Genomic DNA, 21258 nt, shown 5'->3' with positions numbered 1-21258 from the left:
ATTGAATGAATGAGCGATCAGGCAAACGGCAGTCTCTTGCTTTCCACATTGCGGTATCTTTTCTTTTTTTAAAAAAACATTTGTTTGTTTTATTTATGTACTCGGCTGCACCGGGTCTTAGCTGTGGCATGCAGACTCTTAGATGCTCTAGTTCCCTGGCCAGACCCCCTGCATTGGGAGTGTGGAATCTTAGCCCCTGGAGCATCTTTCTGAGTGCTGTCCCCTTTGTGATCAAGAGAATGGGGTCAGCTAGTCTTTTGTGTTTGTTTTTGGCCACATGGAGAGGCAGGTGGGATCTTCCCTGACCAGGGGTGGATCCTGGGCCTCCTGAAGTGGAAGCGTGGAGCCCTAACCAGTGGACGGCCAGGGAATTCCCTGGAAACAGCTAGCCTCAGAACTTGGAGAACTTCAGAGGCCTCCCAGGCCTGCTGCCTGGCAAGGCACAAATCCCAGCTCCAGCATTCTGGACACAGGGTCAGTCAAGGTCTGTTCTTAGTGTTTCTAAAGATCAAGAACTCACTTCCTGGCCAAACTCTCCCTACCCTTTTTCTAGCTACTTCCTTTTGAAACATCCCGGGTCATCTTATAGCCACTGGCTCCAGGAAGACTGGTGGGCTTCTCCTGAGTATCTCATTTTCTCTTGCAAAGAATCCTTGCACTTTCTCCATCAGAGCACTTGTCTCATCACACATCACACAAGAATCTGCTTCCCCACAAAGCTGTGAGCTCCCTGAAGACAGGAACTATTTCCTTCTCATTTAGTTCTTCTCTCAGTACTTCGTGAGTGCCTGACACACGGGAAGGGCTCAGGAAATGCTGCTCACAGGAAAAAGGAACGCTTGACTCAATGACTTTAAGAATGAATGAAGTCCTGCTGGAGGAAGCAGCGGGCACAGGTGGGGAAAGCAGAGGAAAAGGCAGACGAGCAGGGAAGCCTGGGGACATTGAAGAGTGGCTCGGGGCGCATGCAGGTTTCATCTTGGTCTCCCATGGAGATGTGCAGCCCCCTGTTCAGTCCCTCAGACCTCTCTGTGCTCGCCAGGCTCTTGGCAGCTGCTGTTACCTTTTGGGGAAGCTTTTCTCATGGTGACATGGCCCCAGTGCAGCAACAGTGGAGTTTGGTAATCGACGTGGGCAAATGTGCTCTCTTTCCCAGAAGCAAATCAGTAAACTCGGCAAATTACCAGGGTTGTGAGCTCCAGGGACCCACACAAACTATAGCAGGGAAATGCACTTCCTCCAGACGCACCGCTCCCTGGAGGGTGTGTGGCTGAGCCGCCGAGGGCTGGGGGACAGGACCCCTGGCTGTGTTTGCTGCGGGGATGAGAGTGTCATCACGATGGGCTGTGAGATGAGCGAGGAGCACACTGAGAAGGTTCGGGGACTGGCTTGGGGTGTCAGTTCCTTCTATCCCTAGCTCAGCTGCCCATTGGGCATGGCTTCCTGGTGAGGGTTCCCCTGCCTCTGGGGAGAGGCTGTGCCCTTTAGGCTAACGTGAACAGAATGGGGTTGGATCTGGAGATGGGAACTTGTGCTGGGTACCGAGATCTGGGCATGAGGGCTTGTGGTGGATCCCCCACAACTTCTCAGAGGATGCTCAACTCTCTCTGTTTCTGTCTCCAGCTCTAAATCAGGCAGCTCTACTCTTTTCTGAGTAGAAGCTTTGACGATCAGTCTCCCTCCCTCGACCCACAGCTCCTGGAAGGGGCAGCCTCTTGGCCTTGGGCCATAGCTGGATGGATTGGGGGTGGCCATGTGACCCACACTGGACCGATCAGCTGATGGGACTCTACACACATGTTGATTACAGAAGGCCCCACAGGCTTGGCTCTCCTGGTGGAGACGGGAAAAGCGTGTTCCAGCATCATCTCTCCCACCTCTGTTGCTGCCTCTCCCACCTCATTGCATCACTCTTATAAGATGTCCTAAGCCTCGTACGTCTGCACACCTCCATCCGCATGTGCTCTGGTCTGACTGGGACACAATCTAAGAGAAGTCTGGGCCCTGGTCAGCTGCCTGGCCCCCAGGTGACCACTCCCTGCCCCCAGCTCAAGTCTCTGTTGCTGCAGATAGACCTGAGATCCAGCCTGGGGACCCGATGGCCCCATACCCGAAGATGCTAAAGTCAGCTCCCACCAGGCATGGCCCAGGAACAGGGCACCGGCTTCAGGAGCCTGGTGACCGAGGCGTGCTCACATGCTACCTAGACCCTCTCTCCTTCCTGGTTCTGGTCTCTGTCTCTCCCTGTATTTGAATCTGGGCTCAATGGTTAAGTAGCTGTGAAATGTAGGCATGTGCTCGCAGTTCTCTGAGCCTCAGTTTCTCCATCTGTGCAATGGGATACCTGTGCTCTTGCATATCATGTGTCCAGGACTACTGACACACAGTAGGTATCTTGCAAATGTCAACTATTTTACTCCCTTGCTTAGGTAGAGTCAGTGCCTTGAACCCGACACTCCAGAGAACGCAGGGATTAAGCAGACCCCAGCACAGCCTGGCCTCATCTCCCTGGGGAATAAGGATGCTGCATCTACTCTGGTGACAGCACGGTGCAGGGCCACTCCATGGCCCCATGTCACCAGTACACTTGGCGGTCACCTCCCCTCCCCACCTCCGGCAGCCCCGGCCTGGCCTCCATCAGCTCTGCCTCCTCAGCCTTGCCCAGCTTCTGCCTGTCACTGCAGACAGGACTCGGAGAAGGGACCTGCCCTCATTCCAGGGAGGGTGGCAATGCCTGCCTTCTAGAGGCCTCTGGGGATTACATTTGGATAATACTTCTCATCCAGAGGCAATGTTTGCAGATGGCTGATCGAGGAGACTCCCACGCCAGCCTTTGCCTGCCACTCGACTGCCATTCTGAGTCTGAGCATCCTCAACGCTCCTTCTCCTCCTCCACGAGGCAGCTAGCCAGCCCTGCCTGATGGTTTAGCAGCTCTGAAGCCATAGCTGAGGGACTGAGTCTCCCAGGTGGCTGGAGAATAGGTGGGCTAAACTGTCCTGGGGATTGCGATTCGAAGGTCAGCAAGGAAGCTATCCTAGAGTCAGATGAGCTAGATTCTGATCCTGCCACCACATCCATGGGCTCTGTGACCTAGAGGAGGTTGCTTTCCCTCTCTGAGCCTCTCTTTCCCCAGGGTGCATTTTACAGTGCGACTGCGGCGATTCAAGGCAACACTCATAAACTCCTGCTGAGCCTCCAAGACACAGCAACCATCATTCATGGCCGGGTCATAGCTCCGTGCAGCAAGGCAGACTTGTGGGCAAAGGAACTAACATTTACTGAATCCAGCGCAGTTTGGGGCAGAGTTAAGCATGTGGGCCCCGGAAAGCACTTACTGGGTTCAAGTCTCAGCTCTACACTTCCCAGCTGTCTAACTCCGGGCAAGGAACTGACCTGCTTTGCGTCTCAGTCTCCCCATGTATTTAATATGGATAACAGCACCCTACTCATAGAACTCTAGGTGGTTTACGTGAGATAATGGGCTTACAAGCTCTCAGTACCGGATGTGGCACACACTAAGTGCTCAAGAACATTCATGCTGATGGAGGGGCCAAGATGTGCCAACGCTGTCCATATACTCTCTGAACAACAAACCAGAGACCCGGCCATTATGTAGAGCAGACACAAGCAGTGGGGAGAGGAAGGAGACAGGAAGGAAGACTTGGAAATGGGGGAGGGAAGGGTTCCTGGATTATATCACTTGCCCCCATCACACCTAAGCTAATGCCTTATATTCATGGTTTCAAGTGGCCGAAGCCCAGACCAAATCAGAGTGGGGCAGAGAAGAAATTATCGGCTGCTGTCGTCACACTGTAGCTGGCTCCAGGGATGACTAGATCCAATGACTCAGATGCCACAGGCCTGTCTTTCTGGGCCCATCTCTGCTGTGCTGTTTGCCAGCTTCTTCCACTCTGTTGCAGATGGCAGACTGGAGGCTGGGACTATGGCCACAGTTACCAGCTCCCTGATTTACCCTCCTAGCTTCACCTCCAGAGAGATGATCTCTTCCCTTGGGTCCAGTTAGAACCAGCTCACTGAGAGCCTCTGAGTAGTCTAGCTGGGGTTGTGCCCACTCCTGGGGCCCCGGGCATGGGCTCCTGCTGGAACCCCCAGGACTGATTTTGGGGACCACTCTCCCAAAGAAGGAGTGTGCTTGAAAGAAGGGAGCTAGGCACTGTGGCTGAAAGAGGCAGGGGCTTGGATGGAAACATCAGGGGCCAGGCTTCTTCCTCTGGGTGTCAGGAAGGGCTTCTGCCAGCGAGAGGTACCCACAGCTGGCTGGGGGACTAACTCCCCAAACTTGGTCTTGTTCTAGATCTCATCGCCTTCCCCTTTGCTGCATCCTGCCAAAGGCGGACAGGTACGCCTGCCCCCTATCACGCTGACCCTATTCTTACACCTGATCATCTGTCCCATTTCCTGTCCACATAGTCCCCTGGGCTGGATGCTGACCCCGTACTTGGCTTTGGCCAGCCTCGGCCCAGGGAAGTGGACCCAGGCTCTGTGTGTACCTGCAGATCCTGGTAGGTTCAGCCATCTAGGTCAGTCCACCTGCTGGACTCAGGGCATCCTATGACCTGGGGACAACTTCACCAGATGTGTCTGCAACAAGGATCCACCTGACGGGAAAAGTCTCCCTGAGCCCCGTAAGTGCTGAATGTAGACACCTTCTCTTTCCACCTGCCCTCCTCCTGCAATACTTGGCCTTGTTCCTTCCCAGCTCCGCCTTCTCCCTGGCCTCAAGGAAGTTCCTAGACCACCATCAGAGGCTAAACACACAGACTTCAAACAAACCTGAGTGTGAGAACTGACTCTTCCGCTCACTGCTGTGAAATGTGAATAGTTGCAAAGACAGTACAGAAATTTCCTGTACACCCCTCCCCCAGCTTCCCCTAATATTAGCATCTTACATAACTACGATCCATGTATCAATCTAAGAAATCAGCATTATGAAGTCTGCATGTGCATAATCTCTCTGTAGGCTTTTGGAGCTGATCTACCTAAAGCATTATCATCATTTTTATTGAACTATCACAGTCACATCTGATTGAGTAACATTTCTTGGCATAAGGTCAGCACCAAAGAGCCTAGATCTACCTATGACCTTGCCTCCTTCACCCATCTGGCTTCCAGGAAGTGGCAGATGCTTCTCTACCACCACCTTCCTTCCTGAAACATATCCATCCCTCAAACACTGCTTATTAACGGCCGGGAAAGCAGCAGTCACACTGCTCCAGCAACTCACAGCTACTCATTGAGGGTGTGTGTGTGTGTGTGTGTGTGTGCATGCATGTGTGTGCACATGAGTGGTGAGTGAATGAACTGAAAGACGGTAAGCGTGAATTAACTGGTAAGCCAATGAGTGAATTAGTGACTTAATGAGTCAGCCAGTGAGTGAAGAAGTGTGTAAAATTGAGTAGATCACGCTCCTTGCTCCCTCAACTAATCCAATCAGCAGTGGCATAAATTTCTCATCTTTATTAACACAAGCGGGGGTTAGGATAGCACAAGGATAGTTACAGACCACTAGCTGGATGCGAAAGATAACCGTGTTCATTTTCTAGTGCAGCTTTCACAAATCACTGCAGATTCAGTGGCTTGAAGCAACACAGATTTATTTTCTGACGATTCTGGAAGTCAAAGTGGGCATCACCGTGCCAAGGTCAAGGTGTCTGTGGGGTTGCACTCTCTCCGGAGGCTTTAGAGGTGAGATCTGTTGGCTTGCCTTTGCCAACTTTTAGTAAGTCACCTTCGTTTCTCCCCCTGCGGTCTCTTTCCATACCTTCAAAGCCACCAGTGTGGCCTCTTCAAGTCTCTCTGACCCTCTACGTCTGTTATCACATCTCAGTCTCTAACTCTGAAACTCCTGCTTTCCTCTTACAAGGACCCATGTGATTACATCAGGCCCACGCGGATAATCCAGGATAATCTTCCCATCCCCAAATCCTTAACATAATCATATCTGCGAAGTTCCCTTTGCCATGTAAGGTAATGTATTCACAGGCTTTGGGGCTTGGGACATGGACCTCTTTGTGGAGCCAGCTTTCCACGTGCCACAGGTGCCTTGCTCAGAGGGCAAGAGCAGCGACGATCCCCACCCCCCAGGAGGAACCGCAGCAGGGGAGGCAGGAGAGCGCATCACGGCAGTTACCACGTGCCTCTGCCAACTACTTTTTCGGGTTGCTCTTGTTGTGACCTGGGATTTTTAAAGTTCCCCAAAGTTGATGCTTGCCCCCAAATTTGAGAAACGCTGTGATGAGAAGGTCTGCCAGGAGCATACAACTGCTGCAAGTGAGGGTAAAATGTGCCCCTAGGATTCCCGGAGAAGGATTAAGAACAGGGTGCCTCAACCCTGGGTACATATTCCTATCAGCTGGGGAGATGAAAAACAACTTATTTTGAAATGAGAACAGAATAGCAAAGACAGTACAGAAATTTCCTGTACACCCCTCCCCCAGCTTCCCCTAACATTAGCATCTTACATAAAACCATGGGCCATGTGGCAAAACCACCTTGGTGTAGTGCTATTGGGTCAGTGGAAGACTTCATTCTCATTTCCCCCAGGTTTCCCACTAAGGCCTCCTTTTGCTCCAGGATCCAGTCCAGTATTTCTTGGGCATGGAGTCATCACATCTACAGAATCTTCTCTAGGCTGTCAGTTTCTCAAGCTTTCCTTGTTTTCTCAAGACTTTGACACTTTTGTACTGATCAAGTATTTTGCAGCTGCTGCTGCTGCTGCTGCTAAGTCGCCTCAGTCGTGTCCGACTCTGTGCGACCCCATAGACGGCAGCCCACCAGGCTCCCCCGTCCCTGGGATTCTCCAGGCAAGAACACTGGAGTGGGTTGCAGGCTGGCGTTTAATTTGGCTTGGTCTGATATTTTCTCCTGATTACACCAGGATTATGGATTTGGGGGAAGAATACCACTGGGTGAGATGTTTTTATCATCACATTGTAGAAGGCGGGTGTCATATCAGTTGGTCTATTACCAATGGCCTTCAGGTGGATTCCTTGGTTGCTGTAGCATCTGCCCCCTTCCTCCACTATAGAGATGTCACCTGTCCCTCTCCATACTCTACTCATTAGAAGTGAGTCCCAAGTCCTGCCCACACTGCAGGGGAGGGGCAGTGTCAGGCGCTTTACTCCCATCCTTTCAATTAATCCTCACCTTGATCATTTCACTCCACATCCAGCCAAGACTGTAACAAGCCAGACTTGCCAAAAGTCCCCCAGCTACTACGTGGCAAAGCTCGCATTGGAGCTCAGTGTCTGTCTGGCTCCAGAGGCCATGCTCTTTCCACTTCATGTTATCACTGCTGAGTGAAGAGGCTCTCACAACCTCTGAGGTGGGGGCTCCATCCCAGCCTACATAGACAAGTGTTTTTCAAATCTATCCCTGGATTGTGACCCATTCACAAGATCAGACTGTGGGGTGCGTTTTATTTGTATTTATTTATTTTTGGCCAGGCCACGTAGCATGCAGGATCTTAACTCCTGACCAGGGATCAAAGCTGTGTGCCCTGCGTCGGAAGGCACAATGTCTTAACCGCCCGACGGCCAGGGAAGTCCCAGGGGTGCATTTTAAAAAAGAAAATAAAGTACAGCAGATTAAAAGAGTATAGAATGGAAAAGAAAAGAGTACATCACACACATAACAAGTTTATTTTCATAAAACTTTTTTTTTCTGAAAACTTTATGTGCTCAGAGACTTTATAATGGGGGCAAAAATAGCACCCCTACCCCCACCTCCCACACAGGGTGGTCACAAGGATGAAATGAGATGATGCAGGTGATGTTCTTAGAACAGAGCACCCGCTAGCGGCACTGAAAGCATGTACATAAGTGGGTCATGGTACAGAATACACTGGGCTTCCCTGGTAGCTCAGTCGGCAAAGAATCTGCCTATAGTGTAGGAGACCCGGGTTTGATCCCTGGGTTGGGAAGATCCCCTGGAGAAGGAAATGGCAACCCACTCCGGTATCCTTGCCTGGAAAATCTCATGGACAGAGGAGCCTGGTGGGCTGCAGTCCATGGGGTCGCAAAGAGTCGTGTACGACTGAGCGACTAACGCTTTCTTACTTATAGAATACATTTCCTATTGTAGACTGCAATCCAAAAGTTTGCAAATGCTGAACTCACATCTCTAGACTGGGGTGGTCAGGCTTATGACCCTCAGCCCACACTGCCTGTGTTTGTGATTTTTATCTGGGCACAGCCACTCATTTGTTTGGGTGTGGTCTCTGGCTCCTTCTGAGCTATGATGGCAGAGCTGAAAACTAACTTGCAACAGAAAATGTGTGGTCCATAAGCCTGCAGTATTCACTACCTGGCCTCCAGAGCAGCGCCCCTGTCTGGAGGTCATCTCATAATACAGAGGACATTAGACACTTCTTCCTAAGCCATGTGGCCTTGTCCTGCCTGCTCCTGGCTGGCACAGCAGCCCCTGCAGGCCCTTCTCCACCATGGTACCACCCAGCACACAGGCCTCCAGAAGCTCGACACCCTTCTACTTTGGAGGGATGCCCACACTTGCTTTATTTCTCCACCTCCATGGCTGTTTGCTGTCCATGTGGGAGGTTAGAAACATGGCATACAGGTCAGGGTCCCAGCAGGCAACAGATGGCCACTCAAATTAGGATAATTTGAGGAGTGTTTAACAAAGCGGCTATTTACCAAGGGAAAGGCAAGGTGTTAGAAAGCCACAGGGGAGAGCAGAGGCCTCAGAGGCTAGTAAAGGTAGAGCTCTTACCCCCTCAGCTGGAGGGGACAGGACAGGGAAGCTGGAAGGACAGAGTCATTTAGAGAGGATGCTTAAGAGGAGTCAGGACTTGCAGTCCAGAGATGAGGAGACAGCTCCAGGCAACCTTGCAGGGAAGGAGCCAGATCCCTCCCTCCGTGATCTCCTGTCAGGGTCCCCACTGGCCAAACTGAAATGGAAGCCAGAGGGCACAGGAGCCACTGATATGGTCCATATGGGTCAGCTTCCCAGAACAAGCAGCAGGCATGAAAGATGGAAAGGAACAAACCTCAGATACCTGTGCACAAGGCATCAGTTGAGAAAGTCAGGTGCATTTATTCTTCCTGCAGCTCCACCAGATGAAGGAGTCCCCTGCTTCACCCTGCCAAGTTGGGAGTGTGGCCCCACCACCAAAGGCCATACTCTCTTCTCTTCCTAGATCTGCTAGGCTCTGGCAGATGGTTATCATGGGGCTGATGTTTCTAGATCTTATCATCCTGAGTTGGGGGGGAGGGTGGAAGGTTGTGAACGGAGACACAGATAAGGTGCTGGGGTCTTTTGTGCATCTGAGCTGAACCTGATGAACATGTATGCACATTAGACAAGTTCTTCCTCACAACCCATCCACTCAAGTCCAGCAAGCAGATGAGCCAACCTCTAGCCTTGGGAGAAGGAACCAGAGTGGGGAAAAAAGCTCCCTAGGCTAAGAAGTGTCCCCAGAGTAACCAGTTCCCACAGGCCAGACCTTTCTGCCCCCGTCGCTGGCCTGGATTGCTGGGGCTGGCATCTGATATCCTACAGCCCTCCCACTCCAGCCACAAACTTACAGCAAGTCACTGGGAGGGTGTTGCCTGGCCAGTAGAACATTGATTGCACATCGTTGATCCCACAGATAAGACATCACAGGCTTGGGAAGGGACTGGCTGAAGTAGCCCAACTACCGTGTTGCAATTTGGGGCTAGGAATTAGGCTTGAAGACTCTAGTCAATTTTATATAAGATGGAACTTGCAATCAGTCTTGGCAAAAGTCTTGGCAAAAATTCACAATGTGCTCTAGGCACCTCCCTAATGGTCCAGTGGTTAAGAATCTGCCTTCTAATGCAGGGGACTCAGGTTCAATCCCTGGCCAGGGGACTAAGATCCCACATGTTGTAGGGCAACTGAGCCCACACACCACAACTAGAGAAAGCCCACATGCTTCAACTAAGACCCGACACAGTCAAATAAATAAATAGAAATAATTTTAAAAAATGTGGTGGTCTAGTCTGAGGCGAGTTTGTTAGGCTCAGCTGCTGAGGCCAGGCACTCAGACTCCAGGCCACCAAGGCTGCAGTATCTGTGCAGGCGGGATGCAGCACAGGCTTGAGTCGGGCTAATCGGATCAAATCCAGACTCCAACCAGTTAGTGGCTGTTCTACCTTAAATATGTTAATGTTTACGCTAATGAGGCTCGGTGTTCTAGCCTGGTAAACTTGGTTCTATCAACAACCCCTGAGTTATAGCAACTCCAAGACCATTCAAGGAAGCACCCCACAGTGTCCAAAGGTCAGGAAATGGTACTCTTCGTTTCTTTTCCCTCCAGTTGGAAGACTATTAAAATATTTGCAGCTTTTCCCCCCAAAAGCCCGAAGCCGACTAGTTTGAGTATAGTTGCTAGAGCTTTGCGCTCTAACCCCAAGAAACGGGGACCTCTGGGATGAGAACAGGGGGCCTCCTGTTAGGCCAAGGATGTTCTATCTCATTTTCATGGGCTCTGGTGTAATATTAGTACAACCTTAAGGGTCTCCTCCCTTCTTCCCCAATCCCCACCCTCATCCCCACCCAATTCATTTCAGAGAAACGAAGAGTTCAGACTTAGAGGCCAAGCGCTTGGGTTTTATATTAGATAACTTTGTCCTGACAGGAAGCGAGTCACAGCTGTCATACTTGATTATTTTTAGAGTTACTACTAAACTCTTTGTATAGTAGGAGCTGCCCCTGTTCAAGGCAAACGGAAAGGCTTCACATTTCATCATGACAGCTCTGGAGCCATCCACTTCCTCATGTTCATTATTTCCAGGCTGTCTTTGGAAAGGCTGAGAAGGCATCTTGACAATCGTGCGGTGAGGAAGGCAGATCCTGTGGCTCGTTACTGCATCCAAAGGATGGAGAGCTCCCCACCTGAGCCCAGCACGCTGCCTCCAGGAAGCCAGGGAGAAAGACTGCAGGGGGCACGGCTGCTCTAGAGCCTTCCCTGGATAACCCATCATCTTCCATGGGGAGCAAATTTGACCTCCAAGTAGCCAACCAATAAGAGCACCTATATGCAAATGCCTCCAGCACTGGCCTGGAGTGGCTGGCCTGTGAGTGACGTCACAGTCCCCTCTGACCCAACAATGCCACCACCACTGAAAAGGCTGACCCTTGCCTACAGCTCAGACAGACAGAAAATTTCACCGCCAGCAGAGCATCTACTAATTGCTTCTGGAGTGTGGGGGACAAAGGTCTCTGCTGTCCAAATTACTGGGTCCAGAAAAGAAAATGAATTTATGAACATGGGGAAAAGAGACCAGCTAAAGCCTAAGGCAAATGTCTCTTCTTACATCCACTTTTTGCTGAATTACAGAAACAAGTTCAAGGAGCAGCAGCCCAATACCTACCTTGGCTTTAAAGAGTTTTCTAGAAAGTGTTCGGAAAAATGGAGATCCATCTCAAAGCACGAAAAGGCCAAATATGAAGCCCTGGCCAAGCTCGACAAAGCCCGATACCAAGAAGAGATGATGAATTACTTCGGCAGGAGGAAGAAAAGGAGAAAGCGGGACCCCCACGCACCCAGACGGCCTCCATCATCCTTCCTACTCTTCTGCCAAGACCATTATGCCCAGCTCAAGAGTGAGAATCCAAGCTGGTCGGTGGTGCAGGTGGCCAAGGCCTCAGGGAAGATGTGGTCTGCAAAGACGGATGTGGACAAGCAGCCCTACGAACAAAGGGCAGCTCTCCTGAGAGCTAAATACCGAGAGGAACTCAGTGTCTACCGTAATCAATTCAACGCCCGGAAGACATGCTTGCAAGAGTCAGCTACAAACCAGTGCAGAGAGTTCGAGCAAGCTGAGTCAGATACAACTGATGGATCCAACTAGAAATAAAGGGCCATTCCGTGGTATTCCTGTCTCTGGTCTTGTGTATGGCATTAGAGTGGCCATGGCTGCCACTTTGGGAAACAAGTGAGTGGCAAGGTGGAGTCGAGATTGGGGTTTGGGAACTGATCCTGGGAGGGGCTGACTTTGGGAGAAGAAGCTACAGTGTCTGAAGAGGTGTGTGGCCAGTGTTTACTGTGCTTGACTTGTGCAGGTGGGGTGGGGTGTGGGAGTCTCCAGGTGTAAAGAAGCTGGGAGTCCTAGGGGTGGGAGCATATGGTCCCAAGCGGTTCTCTGGGGTGGAAGATCCAGCTCACAGAGTGCAGTGCCCAATGGCCAGACCTGCTGCCCTCCTGGGGAGGGCAAAGGGCCTGGAGTCCAGGCCAGGTTTCCAATTCAGGCCCTAGCAGAGGCTGGGAAACTGGAGTTTAGGCGGGCCTTAGGGGAATCAGTGTCTGCAGGGATTCCAGAACTGGTCCTCTAACAAGTCTTAGATACTATTTGTGGGCCGGGATGAGACCTCAGGGGTGGTCCCTATTCTATTCACTAGGGTTAAGCTTGAGGTTGATTTTACAAAAATAGGTTATTTGACTCTGTCTGAGTACTATAAGCTGAAGAAAACCCTTTTCTCGACATTTTGGTGGGCATCTACCCAGTGAATCTTCTGTGGACGCAAGCATAACCCACAGGGTGGACATGTGTTGCCTTTATGACCACTCAGAACCCATTTCTTTTCCTCCTGCTCACAGCACACCACCTCCATCCTGATCAAGACTGGATCAGATGGATTCCCCCTGGACACAGTGATTGGCTCACTGGTGGGCACATGAGCCGAGTTGTCCAATCAGAGTGGATCTCAGGACTTGTATAAGGAGTCCTAGGGGAGGATGCTGTCCTGGGGGCTGTAGGCAGTCATTTGCCTCATTCTCAGGCCAAAAGGTTAGTCCCTTTGGCTTCTTGGACTTTTGAGTGAAGATAAGCCCACATGTTTTAGTTTTTATCTAAGATGGTATGAGTTAGGTTTTCTGCCACTCATTCTAATGAGTCAAGACTGGTCCTTTGATACAAATGGGATCGCACTGTGTCTACTCTAACTGTATTTTCCAGGCGACAACACACTGATATGGGATGTTTTGAAATGGTCCTTGACTTCTGACAGCAAGGAGACTAGGAAAGAATGCAAAACTGCTTCTTTTGTCACCAGGTTCTGCACGCAACAGACTTCCCTAATCCCACCTCTCACCCTTATTCCACGAGGGATTCGTATCTTTGTAACCTGTTGCTGTTTAAACTTTTCCTCAGGGAACAAAAGTAAAAATACATATTTTGGAATAGTCTTTTCAAACTGGGTCATTTCTCACCCTTTGGGGGTAAGAAGTAACATGGTGGAGTGACTTAGAAATTCAGGGTCTGGAATCAGGCCGAATTATTTATGAAGGGCTCGCCTGGGCCAGACCCTGTGCTGGGGACCAGGAGGCCCAATGCAGTCTACTGCTGAGTTCCTGCCTTCATGAGAGGGCTGGACACAGGAGAGAAGAGACTGCACAAAGAGCTGAGGTTGGCGGGACTGAGGACCACTCCCAAGGCAAGTGCTGAAGTCTGCCCAGAGGAAGCAGCTTTCTCCTCCTCAGCAGACTTGTACTCAGGCTGGCAAATTCTCCCATCCCCCCTTCCCATTCCCTAAGCTGCTGTTCCAACTTGGCTCTGCTCCCCCTCCAGCCCAGCCTCCAGTCTCTCAGGAGACACCCTCATCTTCTGCTTCATTGGCAAAGTTGAGACTGTCAGTTTTCTTCTTTCTCAACTTGAAATCCACAGCTATTGTTCCTCCTGGTCTTAAGCCTCATAGCAAGAACCTTCTTGCTCGCCTCTTCCCCTCCCTCCCTTGGCCCTTGCTCCTCACTGTAAAGATGCTGACTCTCTAGCCTCTAGCTTTAGTGTCCTGACACAAGTGGTTTCAATCACTGGCAGGACCTTGGGCAAATAAGTTCTCCTCCTCCCGTCTCAGATTTCTCATCTGTGCAAAGGGGATGATGCCTGCCTTGCAGGCGGTTTTAGCAATTAAATGATGTAATGCGTGCAAAAGCGTTTGGCATGGTCCTGAGCACACAATAGGTTCTGTGGCGGATCCTTTAGAGTGGCTACTCCTCCATGATTCCCCTCTCCTGGGATTCATACCCTGGTGTGATCCCTTCCCATTAAATGTGGGCAGAACCTGTGACTTGCCTTTAACAAACAGAACCAGGGCAGAGGCCATGGGATGTGACTTCTGCGATTGTGCCATGGTGTGTAAAATTCTATCCTATGGGTTGATTTGCTCTAAAGATCCTCCTAGTTGGCTTGATGAAGTAAGTGGCCAAGCTGGGAAAGCCCATGTGGCAACAGGCTGTGGGGAATCTCTAGGAACTGAAGGTGCCACAGACCAGCAGCCAGCAAAAAAAATCAAGATTCAAGAAACTACTACAGCAAACTCATGAACAGAGAAGTGTGTCCTTCCCCAGGTGAGCCTCCAGAGGAGAACTCAGCCCTGGCTGACACCTCGAGAACTTGCTTGGCCTTGTGTGATGTCAAGCAGTGGACCCAGCTAAGCTATTAGGAGAGTCTGACCCACAGAAATGATGACAAAATAAATGTGGGTTGTTTTAAGGCAACAAGTTTGCGGTAATTGGCTACAGGGCAGTAGATAACTAACACAGTATTCATTAAATGAGAGCCTCCTTGCATTCTAAAAGGAACCATCTTTAACCTGCTTTCTCCTTCCAGCCTCCACCCTACTTGTTTAATTGCTTTTCCTTTGTTCCCAAACTCTTGAACAGGGAGGAGGGCCCCCCGGGCTAATTAGATCCTGACTTGCACCACTCTGTTGTGGTTCCAGTTAGGCCGTCTCTTTTCCAGCCTGGTTTGTGGCCTCTTGGTGGGCAGTGGCTGTGCGGCCCACCACGGTCTTCTCTGGGAAGAGGGCCCCCGCAGAGCTGGGCCCCAGCCCTCATGCTGCCCTCTTCTGCTTTCCTGTGTGATTAATTACGTGAATGAGGGTGGCCAAGTCAGAGTTTTGACAACGGCTTGCAGTACTCCTGCTGAAAACTAACTCTATTAACATTCCTCTATGAAAAAGCCGGCAGGAGGGTGTGAATCTGCTGGCTTCTAATGACTGGAATGGAATGACAGTGTAGGGAGGGAGGGTAGAGGGGGAGAAGCAGCGGGAGCCTGCGTCTAAGATACGGGGGAGGGGAAAAAGCGGGTGGAAAGCCTGTGGGGTGCTCGCACTCCCCTCAGACCCTCGCAACAGGGCTTAGGTGGCCCTGCCCTCTGCCCTCAGGAAGAAGGAGACCGAATCTTTGGGCCCATGGCTATCTGGATGCCTGAATCACACCACTCTGAACCTTCTCTCCCAGAGTATTTTCGTTCATTTATTCAGCAAATATTCACATACATCTTATGCCAGCGACATACCAGGAGCTATTCTAGTGCTAGGGAGGCAGCAGCATCCCTGATCTCTCATAAATATGTAAACAAGTCAACAAATAAACACACCAGGTCATTTTTTTGAGAGTGTCAAGTGCTCTGAAGAAAATAACCCAGGATAATGAGATAAATCATGACAAGTGGGGTTGCGGGCACTTTAAACGGGTGTTCAGAGAAGATGACATCTGGGTTTGAGAGAGGAGATATATATATATATATATACACATATATATTTATACACACACACACACACACAATTATGGCTGATTCGTGTTGCTGCCCAGCAGAAACCAATAAAACAATGTAAAGCAATTATCTTCTAATTAAAAATAAAAAAATAAAGGACAAGAAGGAGCCAGGTTTGCCAGGGTCTTAGGGAAGAGCTATTCAAGGGGAAGGACAGCAAGTGCAAAGGTCCTGAGGCAGGAATGGGCTTGGCGTATTGGACAGAAGCGAGGCTAGAATGACTAGAGGGGTGAGTGAGTGGGCAGATGCGGTTGGAGAGGGACAGGCCTTGGCAAGGAGTCTATGGTGAAACCTCAGTGCAAAGAGGAGTCAAAGAGGCTTTCCTGCTTCCACTCCACTTCTGGCTAGGTCATTCTGGAGTCTACCAAGTCCCACTGTGGAGATGCTGGTCCCTCCAAGGTCTGCAAGAGAAGGAGGCAAGGCCAGCACATGCCAAATGCATGGCACTCCTCCCTTTCGTGAAGTGAAAGTCACTCAGTCGTGTCCAACTCTTTGCAACCCCATGGACTATACAGTCCGTGGAATTCTCCAGGCCAGAACACTGGAGTGGGTAGCCGTTCCCTTCAAGAGCCTCCACCTGCTCCTCCTGGGAGATTTGTCAGCTAAAAACCAAATGTGGAAGCTATGAAAGTTCTCTCCTATGATTCATTTCCCCAGAGATGGGAGGAAGGGCAGACGAGGATGGCAAAACATCCTAGGGGAACACTGCTTCCTAGGGCTCAGATTTTCAGGTGGTACAGCTCCCACTAGACCAGTGGTTCTCAGCTTTGAGCCTTCATCAGAATCACCTCAGACCTCATTCAGACACAGAACGCTGGGTCCCACCCCTAAAGTTTGAGTCAATTTTTCTGGGAGTGGGGCCTAACGTGCATTTCTGTAAGTTCCCAGGTAATAGGATGCTGCTGGCCCCAGGATCATGGAGTTCTTTCCTCTCGTGCAGCCCTGGCATTTATGCTGATGAGGAGGCATCACTGACCTGCCAAGTGAGTCTTAGAGGAAGGGCTGACCTGCTCTCCTCTCTTCTCCCCCACCTCCCTGTCTCACCCCTTCAACCCTGGCTGCAAAGTTTACTCAGGTCTCCTCTCCAACGGGTTCATCAGTAATAAAGCTGAGAAGCTAATCCTCATCTGTCTGTCTTCTTCATCTGCCAACTGATTCTAAACTTGCAAAAGAATATATGTGGGCCTAGATGTGTACACAAATGTGTGGGCTTCTCTGGAGGTGCAGTGGTAAAGAATCCACCTGCAATGCAGGAGCTGCAGGAGACATGAATTTGATCCCTGGGTCAGGAAGATCCCCTGGAGGAGGCCATGGCAATCCATTCCAGTATGCTTTTTTAGAGAATTCCATGGGCACAGGAGCCTGGCAGGCTACAGTCCATAGGGTCTCAAAGAGTCAGACATGACTAAAGTGACTTAGCATGCATACACACACACACACACACACACACACACACACACACACACACACACACACACAAATAGATCGGGCTCCCCTCAAACCACAACAGAAAAGTTGATCCCAGTTGCAAACAATGATCGATTAGCACCTGGGCCACACAGAAGTATTGGGATCTTAGCGTTAACTTCAGTCTTCACTAAAGCATCAGCTGTTTGGGGAACAAAAGGTCCAGTTTCTGGGCCTATAAGACTGAGGATCAAGTCCGTGGCCAGGGTGAGGTCATCGGAGTGAAGTCATAAAGCACTGGCACCCTTCTGTCCTGTCCGGCACCTCTAGTCACAAACCCACAATCACAAACCCACAAACAACACCTGCACCTCTAGTCACAAACCCACAAACAATCACAAACCCACAAACAATCACAAACTCACAATCACAAACCCACAAACAACACCTGCACCTCTAGTCACAAACCCACAATCACAAACCCACAAACAATCACAAACCCACAAACAATCACAAACCCACACACAACACCTGCACCTCTAGTCACAAACCCACAATCACAAACCCACAAACAATCACAAACCCACAAACAACACCTGCACCTCTAGTCACAAACCCACAATCACAAACCCACAAACAATCACAAACTCACAAACAGCATCTGCATCTCTATTCACAAACCCACAAACAATACCCAGAGAATAAATGATGTCTGGGACATCACTGTAAACGAAGCCTGGTATGTGACAAGTGCCCAATGGATGGGGTTGCCTGCCCTGGTCTCTAATGAATGGCTTAAAGAAGGAGAGAACAAAACACAAAAAAGCAGTTCAGGCAAGAGAAAGAGTTTGGCTAAAGGCCAAAAGGGGTCATGTGATCCTCCAAACTGGCCTTGGCCTCTGGGGTGGATCAGCAGTGCGCAGTGAGCGCTCTCGTGCGGCCACCCGCTTATAAGAGTTGCCTCGTGACAGCCCCCTCCTCTGCTGCCCTCTCCAGTGCCCCCACTGCTCCTCCGGCTGGGCGGTAGCTGGAGGGCGGGGTGTTGCGGCGGTTGGGCATCATGACGGGAGCTGACGTGGCATAATCAGGCCTCTGCTGCCTTGTTAGTGGCGCCCTCGCCCACATTCAGCTCCTGAAATGGTTCCCAGCGAGCCCTGCCTCCTCGCATTCACACCCTGTGTGATTCCTCCCTTTGAGTGTGGGCTGGACCTAGAGAGTCCCTTCTAATGAACAGAACGGGGCAAAAGGGACAGGATGCCACTCCTCAGAAGGGACTAGGTGATAAAAGACTCTCCTGGTCTCTCCTCTCTCTCTCTGTCTCTCTCTCTCTCTCGCTTACTCGAAGCAACTGACGTGCTGACAGCCACCCTGTAGAGAGGTCCACATGGCAAGGAATTCAGGGAGGCTTCTGGCCAGCGTCCAGCAAGGAACTGAGGCCCTCAATCAACCAACCTGCAAGGACCTGAATCCCGCCAGTAACTGAGTGAGCTTGGAAGTGGATCACTCCCCAGCCGCCATGGATACCTTTATTGCAACTTTATGATTGGCCCAGCTAAGCTGTACCAGGGTCCTGACCCATAGAAATTGAGATAATGCATGTTGTTTTATGGCACTAAGGTTTGGAGTAAATTGTTACAAACTGAAATAGATAATGAACACAGATTTTACTATCAAGAGAGAAGCAGTGTCATGAAAAATATCTCAGAAAGTGAGATGGCTTTGGAACCAGATGGTGGGCAGAGGATGGGAGTATTCTGAGGAGCTTATTAGAGAAACCAGAACTTTGAGGATGCTGCTGGGAAAGGGTCAAAGGAAGTGAGGAACACCTCAATGGAAGCTGGAGGAAGGGGACCCTTATGCAGCGAGGGAAATCTTGGCAACGATGTCATCTGCAGGGATATGGAAGGGCATGTGCCTGATCAACTTTGTGATCTGGCTAAAGAGATATCCAAGCAAAGGGTTGAAGGTACTAGCTGGTTTCTTCTTGCTGCTTATGGAAACAGTGGCAGATTTTATTTTCTTGGACTCCAAAATCACTGTGGATGGTTACCACAGTCATGAAATTAAAAAATGTTTGTTCCTTGGAAGAAAAGCTATGGCAAACCTAGATGGCGTATCAGAAAGCAGGGACATCACTTTGCCAACAAACGTCTAGTCAAAGTTATGGCTTTTCCAGGAGTTGTGTATGGATGTGAGTTGGACCGTAAAGAAAGCTGAGCACTAAAGAATTAATGTTTTCAAACTGTGGTTCTGGAGAAGATGCTTGGACAGAAAGGAGATCAAATCAGTCAATCCTAAAGGGAATCAACTCTGAACACTCATTGGAAGGACTGATGCTGAAGATCTAATACTTCGGCCACCTGATGTGGAGAGCCGACTCATTGAAAAAGACCCTGATGCTGGGAAAGATTGAGGGCAAGAGGAGAAGGGGTGACAGCAGATGAGATGGTTGGGTGGAATCACCAACTCAATGGACATGAGATTGAGCAAACTCCAGGAGACAGTGAAGGACAGGGAAGCCTGGTGTGCTGCAGTCCATGGAGTTGCAAAGAATCAGACATGACTAAGTGACTGAACAACAGGAATGTGAGAAGAGAAATAAAACGAGGGAAAGGTGGTGGGGGAGCAGCCAGACTTGATAGTTTGGAAAGCTCTCAGCCTCCCAAGACAGCAAAGGATGCTAAAATTAAGAGAAGGCTTTAAGCACTGTCAAGAAAAGGTGGTCTGGAGATAAAGCCAAGGGTGTGACTGTGCAACCTGTGGCTAAGACCTCAGGAAGATCAAAGGATTGCAGTATTATTCAGCCTCACAAAGGCCCTTTAAAGAGATCAGGGTGGGCTTTACAGATTCTCAAGATCAAACAGTAGGGCCTCTGGGGAACGTATGAGCGTTGTCCCTTGGCCATCAAATGGACGCCCAAGGTAGAGAACTTCAGTTCAAAGAAATTTGCAGTTGTGGTTTTTGTTGTCATAGAGTGAATCTGAATGAAATTTACAGAAGACCCACGAAGTTTTGGAGCCACACTGTTATCAGAAGTATCACTGTCAGATTGGAACAGAAAGGACAGAGAGGGTGCAAAATAAAAAGAGGTCACTGGGCTCCCCAAATTCTCAGCAGGAAGCAGGCTGAAGAAAAGTAAGCTTCAAACATACATTTCCTTTCATGAAGAAAACAGAAGGACGACTCAGAGGGAGAAACCAAGAGCTCTAAAGGTAGGGCTGAATATTCTCAGATTTTGAAACTAATCAAGAAACTTCCAATATGTTCATCGGTGGATTTCAGAATTGTTATGGGCCAGGGACTTTTCTCTGCCTCGCTTTCCCCCCTTTTGAGTAAGAATGTCTGAACCCATTGCCCTGTGCTTGTTCCACCTCTGTGTGCCCTGTGTGTGGGGACAGAGAACTAGTCCACCTGGTTTTGCAAAGCTACAGCTCCAGAGTAACAATATTCTAGGACCTGTACTTAAGGAACTACACCAAGTCCGTCCATACCTGAACTTGATTTACATGGTGTGATTCTGGACATTGAGCCAATGCTTTCATAGAATGAGGCTTTGGGGGGCCTTGGGAAGGATTAACAGCATGTTGCATGTGGAAAAGCCATGAAATCATTGCAGGATGGGGGCAGCTTGCGGTAGGAAGCTTTCAGATCAGTTCAGTCGTTCAGTGTCAGACTCTTTGCGACCCCATGAATCGCAGCACGCCAGGCCTCCCTGTCCAACACCAACTCCCGGAGTTCACTCAAACTCACGTCCATCGAGTAGGTGATGCCATCCAGCCACCTCATCCTCTGTTGTCCCCTTCTCCTCCTGCCCCCAATCCCTCCCAGCATCAGAGTCTTTTCCAATGAGTCAGCTCTTCTCATGAGGTGGCCAAAGAATTGGAGTTTCAGCTTTAGCATCAGACCTTCCAAAGAACACTCAGGGCTGATCTCCTTTAGAATGGACTGGTTGGATCTCCTTGCAGTCCAAGGGACTCTCAAGAATCTTCTCCAACACCACAGTTCAAAAGCATCAATTCTTCGGCGCTCAGCATTCTTCACAGTCCAACTCTCACATCCATACATGACCACTGGAAAAAACCATAGCCTTGACTAGATGGACCTTTGTTGGCAAAGTAATGTCTCTGCTTTTTAATATGCCATCTACGTTGGTCATAACTTTCCTTCCAAGGAGCAATCGTCTTTTAATTTCATGGCAGAAATCACCATCTGCAGTGATTTTGGAGCCCCACAAAATAAAGACTGTCATTGTTTCCACTATTTCCCCATCTATTTGCCATGAAGTGATGG

General features: G+C 49.9%; 2 protein-coding genes across 5 annotated transcripts in view; one reads left to right on the top strand and one right to left on the bottom strand.

Moving 5' to 3' along the window:
- The window catches only part of CSMD2 (CUB and Sushi multiple domains 2), a 689612-nt gene that overhangs the window by 355090 nt on the left and 313264 nt on the right, over positions 1-21258 (bottom strand). The gene's annotated exons all lie outside the window — the stretch shown is intronic.
- On the top strand, positions 11160-11879 carry HMGB4 (high mobility group box 4). Its single transcript, XM_027537926.1, has one exon. It carries the CDS (start codon positions 11266-11268, stop codon positions 11854-11856), a length of 591 nt encoding a protein of 196 aa, XP_027393727.1. The 5' UTR covers positions 11160-11265; the 3' UTR covers positions 11857-11879.

This window comes from Bos indicus x Bos taurus, chromosome 3 (genome assembly GCF_003369695.1).
Source record: "Bos indicus x Bos taurus breed Angus x Brahman F1 hybrid chromosome 3, Bos_hybrid_MaternalHap_v2.0, whole genome shotgun sequence".
Classification (NCBI taxonomy): Eukaryota; Metazoa; Chordata; class Mammalia; order Artiodactyla; family Bovidae; genus Bos; species Bos indicus x Bos taurus.
Note: the sequence above shows the minus strand (reverse complement) of the source record. Positions and strands in the feature narration are given on the sequence as shown.